At 49.7% G+C, this 16,413-nt stretch overlaps 6 protein-coding genes and 1 pseudogene across 6 annotated transcripts, besides 13 other annotated features; 1 reads left to right on the forward strand and 6 right to left on the reverse strand.

The window, feature by feature from the left end:
- Window positions 1–352, reverse strand: Tc00.1047053506257.5 (aminopeptidase, putative; the record flags this gene model as incomplete). Its single annotated transcript, XM_803888.1, has 1 exon — window positions 1–352. A coding segment is annotated over one exon (352 nt), but the record flags the coding sequence as incomplete, so codon positions are not given.
- Window positions 1–5,961: a sequence feature (heterozygous, non-Esmeraldo-like haplotype).
- Window positions 352–413: a sequence feature (T-rich).
- Window positions 509–532: a microsatellite.
- Window positions 550–577: a microsatellite.
- Window positions 1,032–1,068: a sequence feature (AT_rich).
- Tc00.1047053506257.10 (DNA/RNA non-specific endonuclease protein-like, putative) lies at window positions 1,171–2,553 on the reverse strand (the record flags this gene model as incomplete). The annotated part of the gene is made up of 1 exon (XM_803883.1): window positions 1,171–2,553. One exon carries the CDS (start codon window positions 2,551–2,553, stop codon window positions 1,171–1,173), a length of 1,383 nt encoding a protein of 460 aa, XP_808976.1.
- Window positions 3,656–3,832: a mobile genetic element.
- Window positions 3,656–7,841: a mobile genetic element.
- Window positions 3,812–3,833: a sequence feature (AT_rich).
- Window positions 5,962–9,389: a sequence feature (areas not merged during assembly with more than two copies in the genome that could not be assigned to a particular haplotype).
- Window positions 7,577–7,635: a mobile genetic element.
- On the forward strand, window positions 8,037–9,839 carry Tc00.1047053506257.50 (surface protease GP63, putative; the record flags this gene model as incomplete). Its single annotated transcript, XM_803884.1, has 1 exon — window positions 8,037–9,839. One exon carries the CDS (start codon window positions 8,037–8,039, stop codon window positions 9,837–9,839), a length of 1,803 nt encoding a protein of 600 aa, XP_808977.1.
- Window positions 9,390–16,413: part of a sequence feature (heterozygous, non-Esmeraldo-like haplotype) that runs on past the window's edge.
- On the reverse strand, window positions 10,134–11,012 carry Tc00.1047053506257.60 (XPA-interacting protein, putative; the record flags this gene model as incomplete). The annotated part of the gene is made up of 1 exon (XM_803885.1): window positions 10,134–11,012. The coding sequence occupies one exon, from the start codon at window positions 11,010–11,012 to the stop codon at window positions 10,134–10,136; it is 879 nt and encodes a 292-aa protein (XP_808978.1).
- Window positions 11,420–12,481, reverse strand: Tc00.1047053506257.70 (hypothetical protein, conserved; the record flags this gene model as incomplete). Its single annotated transcript, XM_803886.1, has 1 exon — window positions 11,420–12,481. The coding sequence occupies one exon, from the start codon at window positions 12,479–12,481 to the stop codon at window positions 11,420–11,422; it is 1,062 nt and encodes a 353-aa protein (XP_808979.1).
- Tc00.1047053506257.80 (hypothetical protein, conserved) lies at window positions 12,848–13,390 on the reverse strand (the record flags this gene model as incomplete). The annotated part of the gene is made up of 1 exon (XM_803887.1): window positions 12,848–13,390. The coding sequence occupies one exon, from the start codon at window positions 13,388–13,390 to the stop codon at window positions 12,848–12,850; it is 543 nt and encodes a 180-aa protein (XP_808980.1).
- Window positions 14,975–15,694, reverse strand: Tc00.1047053506257.98 (annotated as a pseudogene).
- Window positions 16,203–16,413: part of a mobile genetic element that runs on past the window's edge.
- Window positions 16,203–16,413: part of a mobile genetic element that runs on past the window's edge.

Consider the following 16,413-nt stretch of genomic DNA (forward strand, 5'->3'; position numbering starts at 1 on the left):
GGTAAAACCCGGCAAGTTTATCATTTATTTCTCCCTTATAGTCGATTGAAAGAACAGCTTCTCCAATAAAAGGTTTCTGTAAAGGAAATGTCGCTTTCATTTCGACCGCATCAAGAATTATAGATTCAATAGGGATCGTTTCCACGACAGAAGAATTCCCTGCGAGAGCAAGGGTCACCTTGACAAAGGATAACTCATTATAGTTGAGGGTAATGCTGTTTTGAAGATTTTTTGCAGTTATCTGTATATCAACATGACCCGTGAACAAAAAAGCATCGAAGTCCGGCAATATGATTATTTTATAATGACGCGGCGTAGGATCATCAGGAAGAACATTTCTGATTTTCGCCATATTTTTCCTTTTTCTTACAGTTTTATTTATGTATTTTTATTTTTTATTTTTATTTTCTTTTCCAAAGTAGTGGGAAAGGTCAAAAGACAAAAAAGGGTTTGCACAGAAATGTCTTTTCCAGAAAAATACTGAAAAGGAAGAACGATATACTGAGGAAAAATAAAATAAAACAAAATAAAAAACATAATAATAATAAAATTATTATTATCATTATTACTATTATTAAGTAAATAGAACAAAAAAGTGAGCAAAAAAACAATCTACATAACACTCATATGTATATATTATACAGCAATAAAGAATGACATGAAGTTTCTCTTCAGTCTGTGGTGATAAACTGCACCCCAAACAGAATTCTTCCGATAAAGTAAACTAAAAGAGATAAATAAATAAATCATTCTAAGGAAATATCACAAATAAAATTTATATACATTTCTGATGAAATAAATACAATGTAACACTCTTTTTCTATTGATGTGAAATTGCTCATGTGGGGAAAAAGCACAATTTGCAACGACAATAGTAATTTAACAAAAAAAAAAAGTCACATAACCCAAGACAACTGATTTTGGATGATAAAATGTTTTAAAGAGTCAAATACAAAATGGATTCATAGGGCATGGTTCTTCCCATTTTCCATGATGCATTTCGTTTCCAAAGTAGCCCCATTTCCTGTGCCTATATATATATATATATATGTGAAAAAAAAAAAAAAACAATGAAATAGTAATAACGCATAATTGGGATAAGGTCATAATATCAAAATAAAAATATTCTAAAGTTTTTTTCTAAATGATAATAAATTCCAATGATACTTTTTATTCATTACATTTATGTAAACAAATAATTTTCTCGCGAAAGATAGTTGACTTATGCTCGCGCGGTAAAACCCCCCAAAATGCTCGAGTAAAAGATACCTTACAAGCACGTCTTCTCTTTTGAAGAGGAAAAAGCTCTACAGGCAGCGTTTGATACTCTAGAATGCATTCATGTCTCTTCGAATGCTTTGTATTATTGATGGTTCCCGTTCCGCGCACAGCAAGAGATGTAGAAAGAACCTTTTCCGCAATAACACTCTCCGACAAAGCTATGCGATCCTCAAGCTCTTTTAGCGTTACGCGAAAGCGATTTATGTCAGAAAGTTCAATTTTTTCAAAAGGATTTTGAATACGCTTTATCATCGGAGCCAACTTTTGAATTTTGGCTTTCCTCATCGAAATAAATTGCCGACTTTTTTTCCCTTCATTCAAATGCTTTGTTCTAACCGATTTTACAGCGGCAGTTTCATCATTGGGTATAATAAAGGCGATATGTTGATGAGAATGTACATCCCATAAGGCCATATACAATTCATCTGGAATAGGAACAATTGATTTGTTTCCCTGAAAAACGCAATCCAAGGAATTTTTTTCCTTTCTAAATAGAACACCTGTTGATACGGCCAGACATCTAGAAAAAACCCAACCTTTCCTTCTTTTCAATGGACTTAAATTTCCATCATATTGATTCGCAACAAATAGCTCGTCCAAAGTTGAGAACCCATCGCCTTCTACATAACATCGTGAAATTCGTTCTAATCTTTTCCATATACCTCGGTTAAGAGACTTGTGTTGTAAAACAAAGTTGGAAGCCAAAGAAGCCTCAAAACTAGTAGTAACGCACGTTGCCACAGATGCAAGTGGGGCCATATGCCCTTTATCATATGCATGCCGTTGTAGTTGCATTGGTTTTACCTGAATTTCCCTCGGTAATGTCCTGTCAGTATAAAAGGCATGTGCTTTATGTTTGTGACGCGCCACTTTAACCATTCCCGAAGTCAAATAGAAGCCACACCACAAAGCCATTTTTAGATTTTTGTCGTACAACAGTGCATAGTTACTACGTGATATTAACTGAAGCGTGTCCTCTCTTTTCAAAACAGCCATGTCATTTATGGCATTTGTAGTTTTGAAAGATATTCTGGACCCACGAAAATTGTTTGGTTCCAACCACGCTGGATTGTGGAACCTATGATTCAAACAACGTTGCCCAGCCCCCATCACGCGTCTTACGCGGGTTCGAACCCACAAGCCGCTAAAAACCCCAATAAAATAAGAAGCACCCACCAGAAAACAGATTGGCATACTGAGCACCATCCAATTTGGGGTATATACGGTCTCCAATTGCCTTTTATTTATTGAAGAATTATTATTCCACCACATGCAGCGTCACTTAAACAACCTGGTAAAATGTCTTATTAGTAAATATAGATACAAAAACAAAAGTAAGCTAAAAACAACAACAACGAGGGTATAACCCAAGCCTTGGTGTAGTTGTTTAAATACATTCCTCCAGAGATCACCCACAAAAGTAGGACAACAACAAAAAAGTATGAGTAAGTTTAATCATTTTATGTTGCTGCAAATAGAGATAAATATAAATTCCCTAATATACATATATATATTTCACACTGATTTGTTGGAAATCCGCACTCATCCCAACAATACAAGTAAGCAAAAACAGTGGCAGCCACACAACCCGCCCCGATCCTTGCTCAAAAAAAAAAAAAAAAAGACAAAAACAGCCTGTCCCACCAAAAAGAAAAATCACGCGCTACAACAACCGCCGCGGAAAAAAGCCGCCCCTTGCGTCGCTGGGTCGGCTTCGCCGCCACCTCGACGAGCGCACTCGCCGCGGCGTTCCGCACAGACAGGCCTCTCCCGTATTTTATTATTGTTTATTTTTGCTGCGGGGGAATGGCTGCGCCCTACGAGTGGGCGGCAAAACTTCCCAGCGGTGTCCTCTTTGCTCAGCTTGTTGGTGTGGAGGTCGCGCACAGGGTGAGCTGTGGGGACCCGCCCGACGCGATCCTCCCGCCCCACGCGGGGGGCGAGAGAAAGGCGCACTCGGCACCTTCTTTTCGTCAGTCATGAATGATCGTGGGGGTGGGGAGTCACGCTGGGCTCGCCGTGGGCCACGGAATGCATCCGTCGCGGCCATGGCGACAGCATGACGAGGGCGCGAGGTGTTTACATGTATATTTCTTATCTTGTCCTGGAGGAAATTGTGTCACAGACTATTCTTACTTTTCTCTCCCGTGCCCTTTCGTCAATAAGTATGCGTGTCGCGGCGTAGATGGTGTGATGGTATTTTTGAGTGCATGTGAGAAGAATGTTATTGAGAGGGCTGGCTGCCCAACTTAATGTAAGTTTTGGTAAAACGACGAAAATATTTCTGTGTGATCCTTTTCCTGTCTTATGTTCCTTTGAAAGGCCCCGATGGAAGGAGTCAAGGGACCGATAACGGCAAGACGCGTTTTATTTTAGGAGGTCGTGAAAAGAATGATCGCGGGAGAGCTGGCTAACTTAATTAATGTATGTATATCCTGATAAATGAATGCATTCTTTATGATACTTTCTACCGTATGAATCCTTTGGGGGGAACGCGACTTTTTAGGTGCCGGGAGCCGATAGAGGCCAGATAAATTTTTATTTTTATTTTTCACAGACACACAGCCAGGTAAGTTTAAGGAAATGACTTTGGTTCCCTAACCCTCCGAGTGGTGTGATATTGGCGCCCGTCTCTGGGAAATGGTGTGCCAATGTGGCGATACCCAGGCGCAGATGACGTTCATTAATGGTAACCAGCTGTCGGACGGGACGTTAACTGTGGCCGCACCATCGACAGGCTTATGCTTGTTCCATGGACCTGTCTCTAAAGCATGGCAGGATTCTACTCTTATTGGACATATTGCGAATCCGCGGGCGCCTCAGATCCCTAATTTTGAGACACAAGCGCTCCTGCCCGCTATGGGGGCAGCCCGGGAGTTGGAACACCAACAAGGGCTCATCACTGCTGAAAGGGAGCGCCTGAATTTTGATTATGCGAACGCCGTAGCGGACGTGCAGAATCGAAATGCTCAGCTTAACTCGCAGTTTCAGGAGGCGCAAATTAACCTATCGGTAAGGGAATCCAATATCGCCGGGGCCGGCAACCAGGTCCTAGAACTACGACAGCAGTCGGAGGCCGCTCACGCCCAATTACGGGAGCGCGAATTCAACTCGGGAGCCCTCACCGCTCAACTCCAGGAACGGGAGGCACGCCATAATGCACAACAACCGCGCGGTATGCGGAGACGGCGGGGCGGGACGAGGCCCCCGCCACTCGACACGTTGCCAACGATGGCGTAACTACACTACCGCATCAAACGGATATCTTGATGGCTGGAGGAGTGCCTAGCAGTGCGGCCCGACGCAGTTCGGCGGCTCACAGGCCCCCTCACGGTAATGCCGCGAGACCACATTTCCACCCTTCCACGCCGTTGCCCTCCCGCACTTCTCCCCTGGACGCCCAATTACCCATGGAGGGGGACCGCAGTTTCTGCGCATTCGACGTCACTACGTGGCCCTCGCGTGTATGGAATGAGGGCGCCTCCGGAGTCGTTATCGACCTCCGGTGCGCACACCAATGCCGGCAACAGGACGACGAGCAGGTTAAACTTGCCTTTGACAATTTGGTCGAGTGGATCAGCGCGCTGGAAGGCCTGCAGGATCCCACCGATCGAATCATGAATTTGGGCAGGTCCCTGCTGAATACATTCCGGATGCGGCTCACGATTGCGTCCGATCCCGGCATCCGGCTTTCCAAACCGCGCGCCCGTCTACACACCGTCTGTTCACCAGACGGACGCTTATGCGAGGGCGACCCAGCCTCTCGTCGATCGGCGAGAAACCCAACGCACTGTGCGATGCCAACGTTGTCACACCTATGGACACGAGGCGTCTACATGCAATGTGCGCCCCCGAGGGAATTACTCACAACACAGGCGCCCATCAAAAAACGGCAAAGGGGATGCCGCAAGCCGCTCATGAATGCTGACGACGGGAGCTCCATCCGATCCGCCACCTCCCACCATTACGCACAGGCGTCGCACCGCGCCACCGATGCTCCACCCGATCTTTCAAATTGCCCGAAGAAATCGTCGGGAAGGGGGATGGGGCTTGTCTGCCAACGACGCTCGACTGTGGTACGACGAATCACCGACATCACCGCTTTGGGCCAGCTACATGAGGAGAGCGAAGGAGTTAGCTCGAGAGATGTGGGTGCCGCCAACGTGGGAGCGAGGAATGTCCCTAGCGGGGCATGCCAGCTTGCGTGGACAACGGCGAGTCTTTGGTCCGAAGTTGCGGCCCTGACTCCCAACAATTTCACAATGGGGCCGGACGGGACCGTAATTTCTGATTGGTCCGTGGCGCGAAAGACGGCGAGGGCGCATCTCCACCGCGCCTCGCGGTTCGTCAGTATACGGGGGCAGGAAGCGTTTGTCATCATAAAGTTATGCAGGACACTTCAGCACAACGAAGAGCTCACGAATCTTGCGACCGCCCAAGTCGAACGAGCTTTGGCTCCTTGGAATGCCACGGCACGTTCCATAAAACGGGGTGCGTTGCGGCACGCCGCTCCAATCGTGGAGACACACAAATTTTACCCACACGTGATCTCGCTGTTGGTGAGGCGCGTCGATTTCTTCGACCTTCCCCAGAACGCATTCCGATATTTTGGGAGTTACACCACAATGCCGACCCAGGTGTCGTCGCTGGCCGCATTGATGTGAAGGGAGAAACTGCGGAAGGGCAGGAACTCTGGTTGAGAGCAGAGGAGCCGTTTTCCCATGATTTTTACCACCCTGCTACAATAACGAGACGCGCGACAAGGACGCGTCTGGCCACTCCACAAGTTGAACTAACCATCCCGCTGCAGCAAGTCAACGTGCCCGTATTGAATACCAAAGTGGATCCAGAGCCGGTTGAACCCGGTCATCTTGGAGAGACGAATGCAAGTTTGGGGACTCGTCGGGCGGTCCCCTTTCCCTCCGTCTTCCTCCGGTAAAGCGCGCGAAGGCTCACGGAGGGTTCCAGCGATGACGCGCGATTATTGAAGTAAGTGGAAATAAGCGAGGACGCTTTTTCTACAAGAACAGTCGGATAGATAATACCCTTTTTGGTGGTGGTGGAGAAGACCACCGGTTTGAGACGAAGATGGATCGCGTGGCCACGCGGCAAGAACAGAGAGGACCCTTCTGAGGCTCATGTTCCTCTTTTCCATAGTTCCCATTATTTGTCACCTGTGATGGCTGAGGCCGCTTCCTGCCTGGATGTAAAGTCGTCCTTCATAGTCTCTTTACCGCGGGAGACTCGGCATCTCTTTCGGTGCCGCGTGGAGGACGGCACGCTGGAGGAGCTGACACAGCTTCCAATGGGATACAAGGCCGGCCCAGAAATTCTCCAGATGACTACCTCGGCAATTGCGAGGGTGACGACGGTGGTTCACTCTCTCTGGGCTGCACCTCCATTGGTGCGTGTCGACGTTTGGATCGGTAATATACGCAGTGCAGGGTCGAGAAGCGATGCGACATTGTGGGAAGCCCAAGTGCTTCGTAATGCGGACAGCTGTCACGCCACGATGGGGGAGGACCGCGAATCGGGCGCCACGCAGCACACCTTCCTGGCGGTGCTGTTTGATCACACACACCGGGCGGTATCCCTGAGTGACAAGTTTGTCTGGTCTGTGCGCGCCATGCCGTCGCTGAAGTATTTAACCATCGCGGAAATGGAGGTTACGGCGTCACGCTTTTTGCCCGCGGCGGCCATATTGCGCACGCGTTTATGCGAATACTACTTTTTCATCAAGGCAGTGCGACGACGGCTATCCGCACTTAACCGGGGATTGTGCTGAAGACATCCCCGGCGAACCTTCCGCCGGCAGCGGTTGGTTCGGGCGAGAGGTTGCGACACATCGAGAACAATCGTAGGCGAATCATCAAGTCCTCTGAAAAGGCATCGGCCGCCGTCACGGATGCGTCGCTCAATGGATGGGGAGCCGTTATCATTCCAGACCCCGGCGACGTTAAAATTGCCGGAGGAGAGTGGAAGAGGAGGCCTTTTCTTATCATGCAGGCCGAGGCGCGCGCGGTACGCTTGGCCTTATCGGCCTTTTCCGCCATCTTGCCGTCCACCATGGACGTTTGGGTGGACAGCACTTTGCTGCGGGGAGCGACGAATAAAGGCAGCTCAAAATCACACGCCATGATGTGGGAGCCGCAACGGATATTTGAGTTTTGGAGTCTTGCGGAGTACAGGCATCCTTTGCGTACCTGCAGTCTGCGGGGTTTCCGCAGGCGGCATATCACGCGGTCGTGTTTTTATACTTTAGGAATTGGCGAAGGGGCGGAAATTGCGAAGGGGAGCGGCGGGGTTGTGTGGCTGCAGGACCCCAAAGTGTGCCAATTCGCAAGTAATAAATGTCTCCAATCCGAATACACTGCACCGTGGCACGAGAGTGCCTGTCAGAATATAAAAATATATTTGGGAAAAACATTGAGGATGTGGCGGGGCCGCTGCCTTTTCATTACCCTCTTCTTCCCGTCCTGTTTTATTTTTACGGATCAGTTCAGGATCCGGTCAGCAGCGCTGCAGAACATTTTTCCGTGCTTCGGCTTTATTTGGAGGCTGTGTCGGTTTTTTGTTGTTGTCTGTGTGTGCGCTGCGGTAATATGTGGTGCTGCCCCTTTCTCGCTCTTGTGACCGCAGCGTCTCTTTGCCTCTCTGCTCTTCTCCTTCTGTTTCTCCTGCAGACAAGGCCTATTCTACCACTACTAATACCACTGCTGCCCGCACCTCGGGAACAGACACATTGTCCCCAAGCCATGCGCCAGCCACGCCACACCGCACCACTGCTGATGCCGCTGCCGTGGCTCATGATGGTGGTGTGTTGCGCCGGTGCTTGCGTTGCCGCCGATCCCGCCGTGAAGCACCGCTGTGGGTTTGACGCGATGATGGAGAAATACTGCCGGCTGCCGACTGCGGTGGTGCGTGAGGTGCCGCGCCGGGGACAGGGCGCCGTGCAGGCGTACACCGCCGCCGGCGAGGATGGGGACGATGGCTGGGCTCCGATCCGCATCAAGGTGTCCGCGGAGGACATGTTCGACCCGTTGAGGCACTGCACTGCGGCGGGGGATCTGCGCATTGACCACGAAGGCCGCGCAATAACATGCGAGGCGGACGACGTGTTGACGGAGGAGAGGAGGAGCATTATTCTGAGGCAAACTCTCCCCGCCGCAATTCAACTGCACTCGGAGCGTCTCTCCGTGAGGCCCGTGACGCGCCCCGTCGTTATTCCACAGACCGGTCTGGGTTTGTGCGATAAATTCACCATCCCTCGCAGACACCGCACGGCGGGTGTGGCTGGCGCCGACATGATTCTTTACGCCAACATTTTTCCGACTTATGGTCCAGCCGCGTGGGCGGTTCAGTGCTCCCTGCTGGATGATGGCCGTCCATTTGCTTCTGCCGTGAACTTTGACCCGAAGAAATTGGCGGTGACAAATGAATACGTGCGTTTGGTAGCCCACGAGTTGGGGCGTGCTCTTGGGTTTGGACGGGATGTGTTTTTGCTGTTAAATATGATTTCCGAAGTCCCGAACGTGCGCGGGAGGCCCAAGGTATCGGTGGTTTCGACGCCGAACGCGAAGGCAATGGCGCGTCAGTACCACAGCTGCCCCACGCTTGAGGGCATTGAGCTGGAGGACGAGGGTGGTCCCGAAAGTGTACTGTCACATTGGAAGAAACGCAACATGAGGGACGAGCTGATGACTAGTGATGTGGGGGTTGGGCTGTACTCGGCACTGACGCTTGCAGCATTTGAGGACATGGGTTTTTATTTGGCAAACTACAGCGCGGCGGAGATGTTGTGGTGGGGCAACAACTCTGGCTGTGGGCTGCTGGAAAAGCAGTGCCTGACCGACGGCATCAGCGAATACCCTGATCTGTTCTGCAACTGGTTTTGGAGTGCCGGTTATGATTTCTGCACGTACGACCGTCTGTCTCTGGGGCGCTGTGGCATAAAGTGGTACGAGGAAGCCCTGCCACAGGAGTATCAGTACTTTGCCGATCCCCGACTTGGCGGTGATGACCTCTTCATGAGCAGATGTCCGATTGTTGAGGCGTATTCTGATACTGGTTGCACGAACGGCGACCCTTCAGTAATGCCTGGCAGTATTGTTGGCCCGAACTCGCGGTGCGTGAAGGGGCAGGATCTTCAATTCGACGACGAATATATTGGCGACGTGTGTGTGGACACTCGATGCGGCGACGGCACACTGAGCGTGCGGTTCCTTCGTGACGATGCGTGGCACGAGTGCCAGGAGGGTGAAACCGTCACGCCGCCATCGGGTCCCTGGCGTGGGAGCATTGTGTGCCCCCAATACGCCGATGTGTGCACCGCCTTCCCGAACATCAGCAGCCACCCAATACCGGTCGTTGACCCGCCTCCAGCGGACGACCCGACATCCGCGGAGGATGCAGAAGAAGGAGACGAGGGTGAGGTTCCGAGGAAGCGGCCGCCCCCTTCTTCCCGGCGCCCTCGCCACTCGGGAAATGGTCACGTTGTGATCCGCAAAACGCTCGCGTCGCGTGTGCTTTCCCCCGCTTGGGGGCCTTTGTTTCGGTAGCGCTGGCGGAAATGAGGTGGGCCCGCGGTTTCCTTCACCACCCTCGTGCTGCATTCTTTCCTTTAGCTTGGGGGTTCCGCGGAATCCAGGCTAGAAAAAAAAGGGAACAGAAAAAACAAAGCGAACTCGCCAGACATTTTTGCTCCGCCAGCTTGGCGCCGCGTTTTCCGAACACTACCCCGATTCCCCGCCCCTCCTTTTTTTCTTTTCCATTTTTTTTTTCACTGCAATGCGGTTTCCCGCGCTTAGCATTGTCATTTGTTAACTATTACTGTCGCCTTTCAGTTTATTCTCTCAATCGTCGACCCTGTCGCGCTGGTACGCGAAGAGCATCTTCTCCGAAGTCGCGGCGCGCTCCTCGTTTCTCCGTTTCTCTTGCTTTTTAAACTCCGGCAGTCGGTCAGAGAGGTACTGGAGTTTCGCTGCCTCCAGGGCTTGCTCTAGCGCTTCCATCCCTCGGCCGGATGCCGCGGAGACGCTCGCAACAGGGAGGCTCTCATAGAACCCATGGGTAAACAACGAAAGGGATTGGACGAGACTCCCGGCGTAGCTGCCGTCGTCGCTGTTGCTGTTGACCGCGTCGGCGAGTGCATCAGCGTCTTTCATCCAAAGGACTACTGCGTCGGACGAAACCACATCGGTTTTATTGAAGGCAAGAAGCAGTGGAATTTGCTGCTTCAACATGATGCTGCTCGAGTACAACATGGTGCTCATGAACGTTTGTGGACTTGCGCAGCGTGTCGTGTCCGCAACGAAAAGCAGTACGGTTGGCCAAGTCGCTGCGAAGGCCTCCGCAATGATCTGCCCAGACGCGGACCACGTGAAGACTTCAATCTGGCCGGGTGTATCAACTACGATCCATTCTAAATTCTCCTTTTTTTCAAGGATGCTGATTGCTTGATGGAACTTGGTGGCAAAAAGGTTCAACGCAGTCATGATGGCCCCGTTGGGCCCCAAACGGTACTGCTTCATGACTTCCTTGTAGTTTACAGTATCGCGAATGTCAATATTCGCGTTGTATGGAACATCCGCAACGGCCGGATCCAGGTTTATAAAATAGGCTCGCTTGTTTTGCTCCATCGTGTAGTGTTGCATTCGATGAACCAGCGTCGTCTTACCAGTTCCCGCCATCCCCACCACGAGGACCACCAACGGCCGGTGGTCTTGTTGCATGCAGAATGTGGAAGAAGAGCGTCCTTCATCCCACACGCACGCAAATGCAGAAACAAAAAAAAAAGGGGGGGAACAACCCAAATAAACAACCAGTCAAGGAGGCAAGTGGCATTGAAAGCGCAGAGATCAAGGAAAAGAGAGTTCAAAAAATGTTTACTTTCCATTTTTTTTTCTTTTTTAATGCTTCCGGAGAATTCCCCATAGCTTCCTCCTTTATCGAAACCCATAGAGAGGGTTAGGGATAAATAAAGGCCAAATGTCTTGCCAAAAGGGATTCTCCCTCCTCCTCCTTCTCTTCATTTACCGCATTCCTCCTCTCGTTTCTCATGGAGTCAATAACCACATCCATACACATCTTGACGGCGCCTGATGTTCCTCGTCGGTGTTGTTGCTAATAGCGAATAAACTCAATCGAGTGCAAAGGCTAAAAGAGACTTAACCCGATCAAACTCCAGACGTAGTGTGGCCTCATCTGGGCGTGACTCCAAAAGACTTTGCCATGCACTCTGTACATTTCCCAAGAAACGTATCAAATCATGCCGCATTGTTAACTGAGTCCCTGCAATGCGCTGAGATATAGCGGAGGCAAGGGAAAGACAAAGCGCTAGAACCCTTGTATTTTTCTTCTTCCCATTGCAAAAAGGATACTTATGCGCGCCAAGCCGGCAAGAGAGAAAAAACAATCGTTGATGATGCAACGGAGTCAAAAACATCGCCTTCAAGGAGCGTGGAGGATCTGCATATACAGCTTGCAGCATGCTCAAAGCACCCTGCAAGAATTCTGAATTCAATTCCTCTCTAAAAAAATCACTTTCACATAATTTCCGATGGCGTTCCTCCCTCATTATGCCTTCGATGATGTGTGCAAAATAAGAAGTGGCATCCGCACAACATCGGGGGTGTCGCAGCCACCACTCAGCATACCCTGAGGATGCAAGCTCAAGCGGCCACGCCCTAAACATATCAAACCAACGTTTGTTCTCAGCCGTTTCCATTTCTTGGTGGTTTCTGGCGCTGGACGCAACATAATCACCAGCAAAAGTATACGAGAGGGTGGAATGAAGTTCCTTCAAGAAACTGGATGAAATTTCAACGTCCCACTGGGTTGACGGGAGGAACTCATTTTCAACTGAAGCCTGCTGCAGGTACCTTCCAGCCATATCTTCATTAACCTCAAAACACGAGACACGGCGACCCAAACCCCGCTCCGCGGTAACATCGTCCACGGCAGTAGCACCATCAACCGTGGCACCGCAAACGTCATCATAGGGCAAAAACCGTGCACTCACTTGAACAGGTGCGTTCATTCTGCGTCTACGCTTCGTCGTCGGCATCATCTGCTTCGCACCTACCGAGGCCGCTGTGAAACCCCCTTTTCCTCTATTAGCGCCAGTGTGTGTAACAGATGAAGCCTCCGTTAGATCATCAGGCCCATTTTTCATGAGACTAATCTCACTAGATAGCTTCATGTGTGCTAAAGAGAAAACGAACTCAATATACACTCAACCAACTCCAATTGAAGGCTAGTTAACCACGCCCCTCGCCCCACCCTCCACTCCACCCACACGCTCTTCTCCCCTTCTACGCGGGTAGGCGTCCTTTTCTAGCAGTTACAATTGGCCAAGAAAACAATTAAGTAGTGTTGGAAAGGAGCTAAGTGCAGCAAAAAACAATTCCCACGTACGCCTTCCCTGCCGTAGCGGTAGCAGTGGACGCACGAGTAGGGAAGAAGAACTCAAATTTCAAAAACAGCTGACTGCATGCTCGACAGCACACAAAAATTAAAAAGCCGCCATACAAAAAGTAAACCCACACACACGCACAGGTTGGTACAGTCACCAACCCTGTGGAAATAAGGCCTTGAAGCGACGAACATAAAACTTCTGTCGGGGACCGCCGACATCGGATCCATATTGTCCACGCGCTCTCCAAATGTCACGGCTGTGTGTCAGCGGCATCTGTCCAATCTTCCCGTGATAGTCCGGATGCACATGGTACATCGATGACTTGAATTCAGTCACCTCTGGCGTTTTTATTTCCGCATTTCCCACGGCATTACACCGCTCCATCTCCCTAATGCGCTGACGATCCCGCTCAAGGGAATGATGCATCATTTCCCTCGAAACCTCATCTCGGGAATGGAACCAGTACATGTTCTCGGCGTAGGTCTGAATAGCGGCGGCCCGTTCCCACCCCAAAAGAAGCTTGTAATCCACCTCCTTCGTCGTTAGTGAATCATTCAGAGGATGCCGAAAGGCACCTCGAACTTCCTCCGCCACTATTTCTCGCCGAGAACGTAATGGAAACCGATTTGCCCCTTTAAGAAGGGCACGGTAGAGACGCAGCTTCTCTTGTCGCTTGTATACATTCATAGACATTTCCACAGCACAGAATACGCACTTGTACCTTGTACACGCACATATATATATTTTTCTTCTTTGGAAAAAGTGGAAGGTCCAACAGCACGCCGCAGCCCTCCACGTCAATACAGATCACGCAGCAGGAGAACCACCCCACCTAGAAAAAGTAAAAAAAAAAGAAAATGCCCCACCTCAAAACCCCCAACAAAAAGAAAGATATATAGAGAGGACAATACACGCACACAACACACCCACATATGTATATATGCGCATATTAGAGTGGCCAACCAACCCACACCAAAAGAAAAGGTGACGCCCCACCTCCTCATATAAAACACCTCACCGCACAAGATGATCATCGGCCACATGCAGAAAAATACCAAAAACAAAATAGTTTTCCGTGCCTGGATGAGGCCGTTTGGCTCACCGCACCACCCGACATCCCCACACTTCAGACAAGATTGACCCAACACCCACACACAAGTAAACAAACAAACAAAAAAATACACATAAATCATACTTTGTCCTAACCGGACTCGTAGTGAAATGAGGAAGCGGCAGTCTTTTTTAGGGCTTCACATCCGCCGGACAACTCCGCATGAAGAGCGGCAGCGACAGCGGGTGGGAGAAAAAAAAAAATAAAACAACAACAAAAAAAGCGCCCACCACAATTCAACACAGACCCTCTGACAAAACAATAATCCAACAATCGTAAAGGAAACGGGGCAGTTAATTAATGCACTTTATCATCTGCTCAGCCTCATCGTGACGCACATTCTTCCCAAACTTTACGGAGTAAAATAAATAATGAAAAAAAATACTCTCCCCATTCTAATGGCACAGTTTTAACGACTTATTGTAAACATTCACAATGACACGTTTCTCCTCCACCTTCCTTCCTTCCTTTTCCTCCCACAGCAGGCTTGCCGCCAGCGTAAATAGGGAAAAAGATAAGATGCTGGTGATAAAAAGGGCGCCCCGCCTACACGCACGCAGTCCTACACTGAGAGGAGGGAAAAATAAAAATAACAAAAACAAAAATAAAGAGTGGTGGAAATAAATCATGCCTTTTGATCCGCTCTTTCCGCACGATGCTTTCCTGCTCCCAGCAGCCACTGCATTACCCCACACCTCGTCTTTTTTAAAACTAAAAATAGTGGGCGCACATGCAGGAACTGCAAGAGACACGTGTACATACACACAATGCGGCAAAGAGGCGTAAACAATGAAAAAAACAAAAAGACCTAAAACACATCCCCGTACTCGTACACAGTGTTTTCTTGATTCTTTATCACCCTAGGGACCTCAACGTTTTCGTATGCAAAGGGAGTATTCATGGGCACCCCATCACCCAACGTTGAATAGCGCATCATCGGGCTGTTATCGTTGTAGATTCCATCATCCCCGTCAATTGGATGAAGGGGCTCACTGCTCACCTCCCGCAAGACCATGTGCACCACCCACTTAGATTCATCGTCAGCACCGCGGCAACGGCAGAAGCAGACAGTGATTATCGCGACGGCAACAATAACCGGCACCAATATTGCAATCAAGATAACGTACTAACGCTTATGCACCCACGAAATCTCCACAGTCGGTGGAAGCGTCGTAGTGCTGACGACGTACCCTTCTTGAGTCTCACAGACAACGCCAAATGTGTCTTCGGGCGTTTCTCCATCGTACCTGGGCACACCTTGCCCGTCATACCACGACGCCTTCTTATCGCTTTGGCTCGTATCCATACGAAGCATTAAGAACAACTGGCCGTGCTTAGGTAACTCAGGGCCCCAATAAGCATCGTACCCGTTCATTGGCCCCGCGTCAATAAGCGTATACATTGTACCCCTGAAAAACGAAACACCATGACCATCGGATGAGGAGTCGAGAAACGCACCCTCATTCCGCTTGTAAATACATTTTAACGATGCCCGACGCTCACCACGTAGACACCTTTGTTCGGACGGCGCCGAATCCGCTGTGTACTGGGCAGTCCCGCCAAGGTACGTACGGAATGTTTCAATTTTCTTGGATGCAAGCTTTCTCAACTCAGCCGCGATAGAAATATGTGCAGCAGGTGTTTGATCCGAAGCAAGAAGGCCTCCACCATTAAAACAAGAGACCTGAGAGTTAGTGTAATCAACGCGGTAACCAAAATTGGTCTTAAATACAGAATGGGCGTGGTGGAAATACTTCGTGATTCCAATGGTCACGTGTTTCCCCTGCAGCAGTAAAGGAGGGATGGCTGCCCAGGTACTGCAGCAGGAGGAACAGCACCATCCACCGGACCGCGTTCCTTGTCGCAGAGCGCGTTCGAATGCCCATTGCTTCGGCTTCCATAATATCACCCGTCGTGCGGTAGAGCGTGTGAGTCCACTATTTTCGCGTGGTAGAGACAAAATGAAGGGAGAGGCACAACGACGGTGTGAAAAGAGAGCTCCAGGGGCGCAGGAACGCCCAGTCGAATGATCACAATTCTTGAGAGGATCGGGCAAAATGCCACGCAAGAAACAATCCCTGCGGCCTTGTAAGGGGGGAAGGACCCCGGCCCGCAAAGATTCACATATGCATACGAGGAGTAATTACTGTGCACGCAACAAGGAACGCAACATTCCAGCGTCCCCAACGCAAAATAAAAAAGGGATCCTCGTGAGTCCAACACACGGGCCCACACTGGCCAGCACCTTCCGCACCGCTCCCCCATCCGTAACGGTGCATGGGCAAAAGAAAACAGGCGCAGCGCGACCCCGCACAGGGAACAACTTGAGCAAAAGCAAAGGGTGGACACAACAAACACAGAAAAAACAAATAAATAGATGAAAAAAACTTTCAGAATGATCTTCTGGGCCGCTGGCCGGATCCCGAAATTGCCAATAGGAGCCACACAAGACAGGAATGAGAGGGGGTGAACGGAATGGGGGCGGGGGTTCGCCAAGTCTTTAATGAGCGTTTACACCAATTGGGTGCAGATTTATATATGCATATTATGGTAGCCACTGTCGTGACGTGATCCCTCTATGCGGATTAGACACGCATAATATATA

The sequence above is a fragment of the Trypanosoma cruzi genome, genomic scaffold, assembly GCF_000209065.1.
Source record: "Trypanosoma cruzi strain CL Brener 1047053516383 genomic scaffold, whole genome shotgun sequence".
In the NCBI taxonomy this organism is placed as follows: domain Eukaryota; phylum Euglenozoa; class Kinetoplastea; order Trypanosomatida; family Trypanosomatidae; genus Trypanosoma; species Trypanosoma cruzi.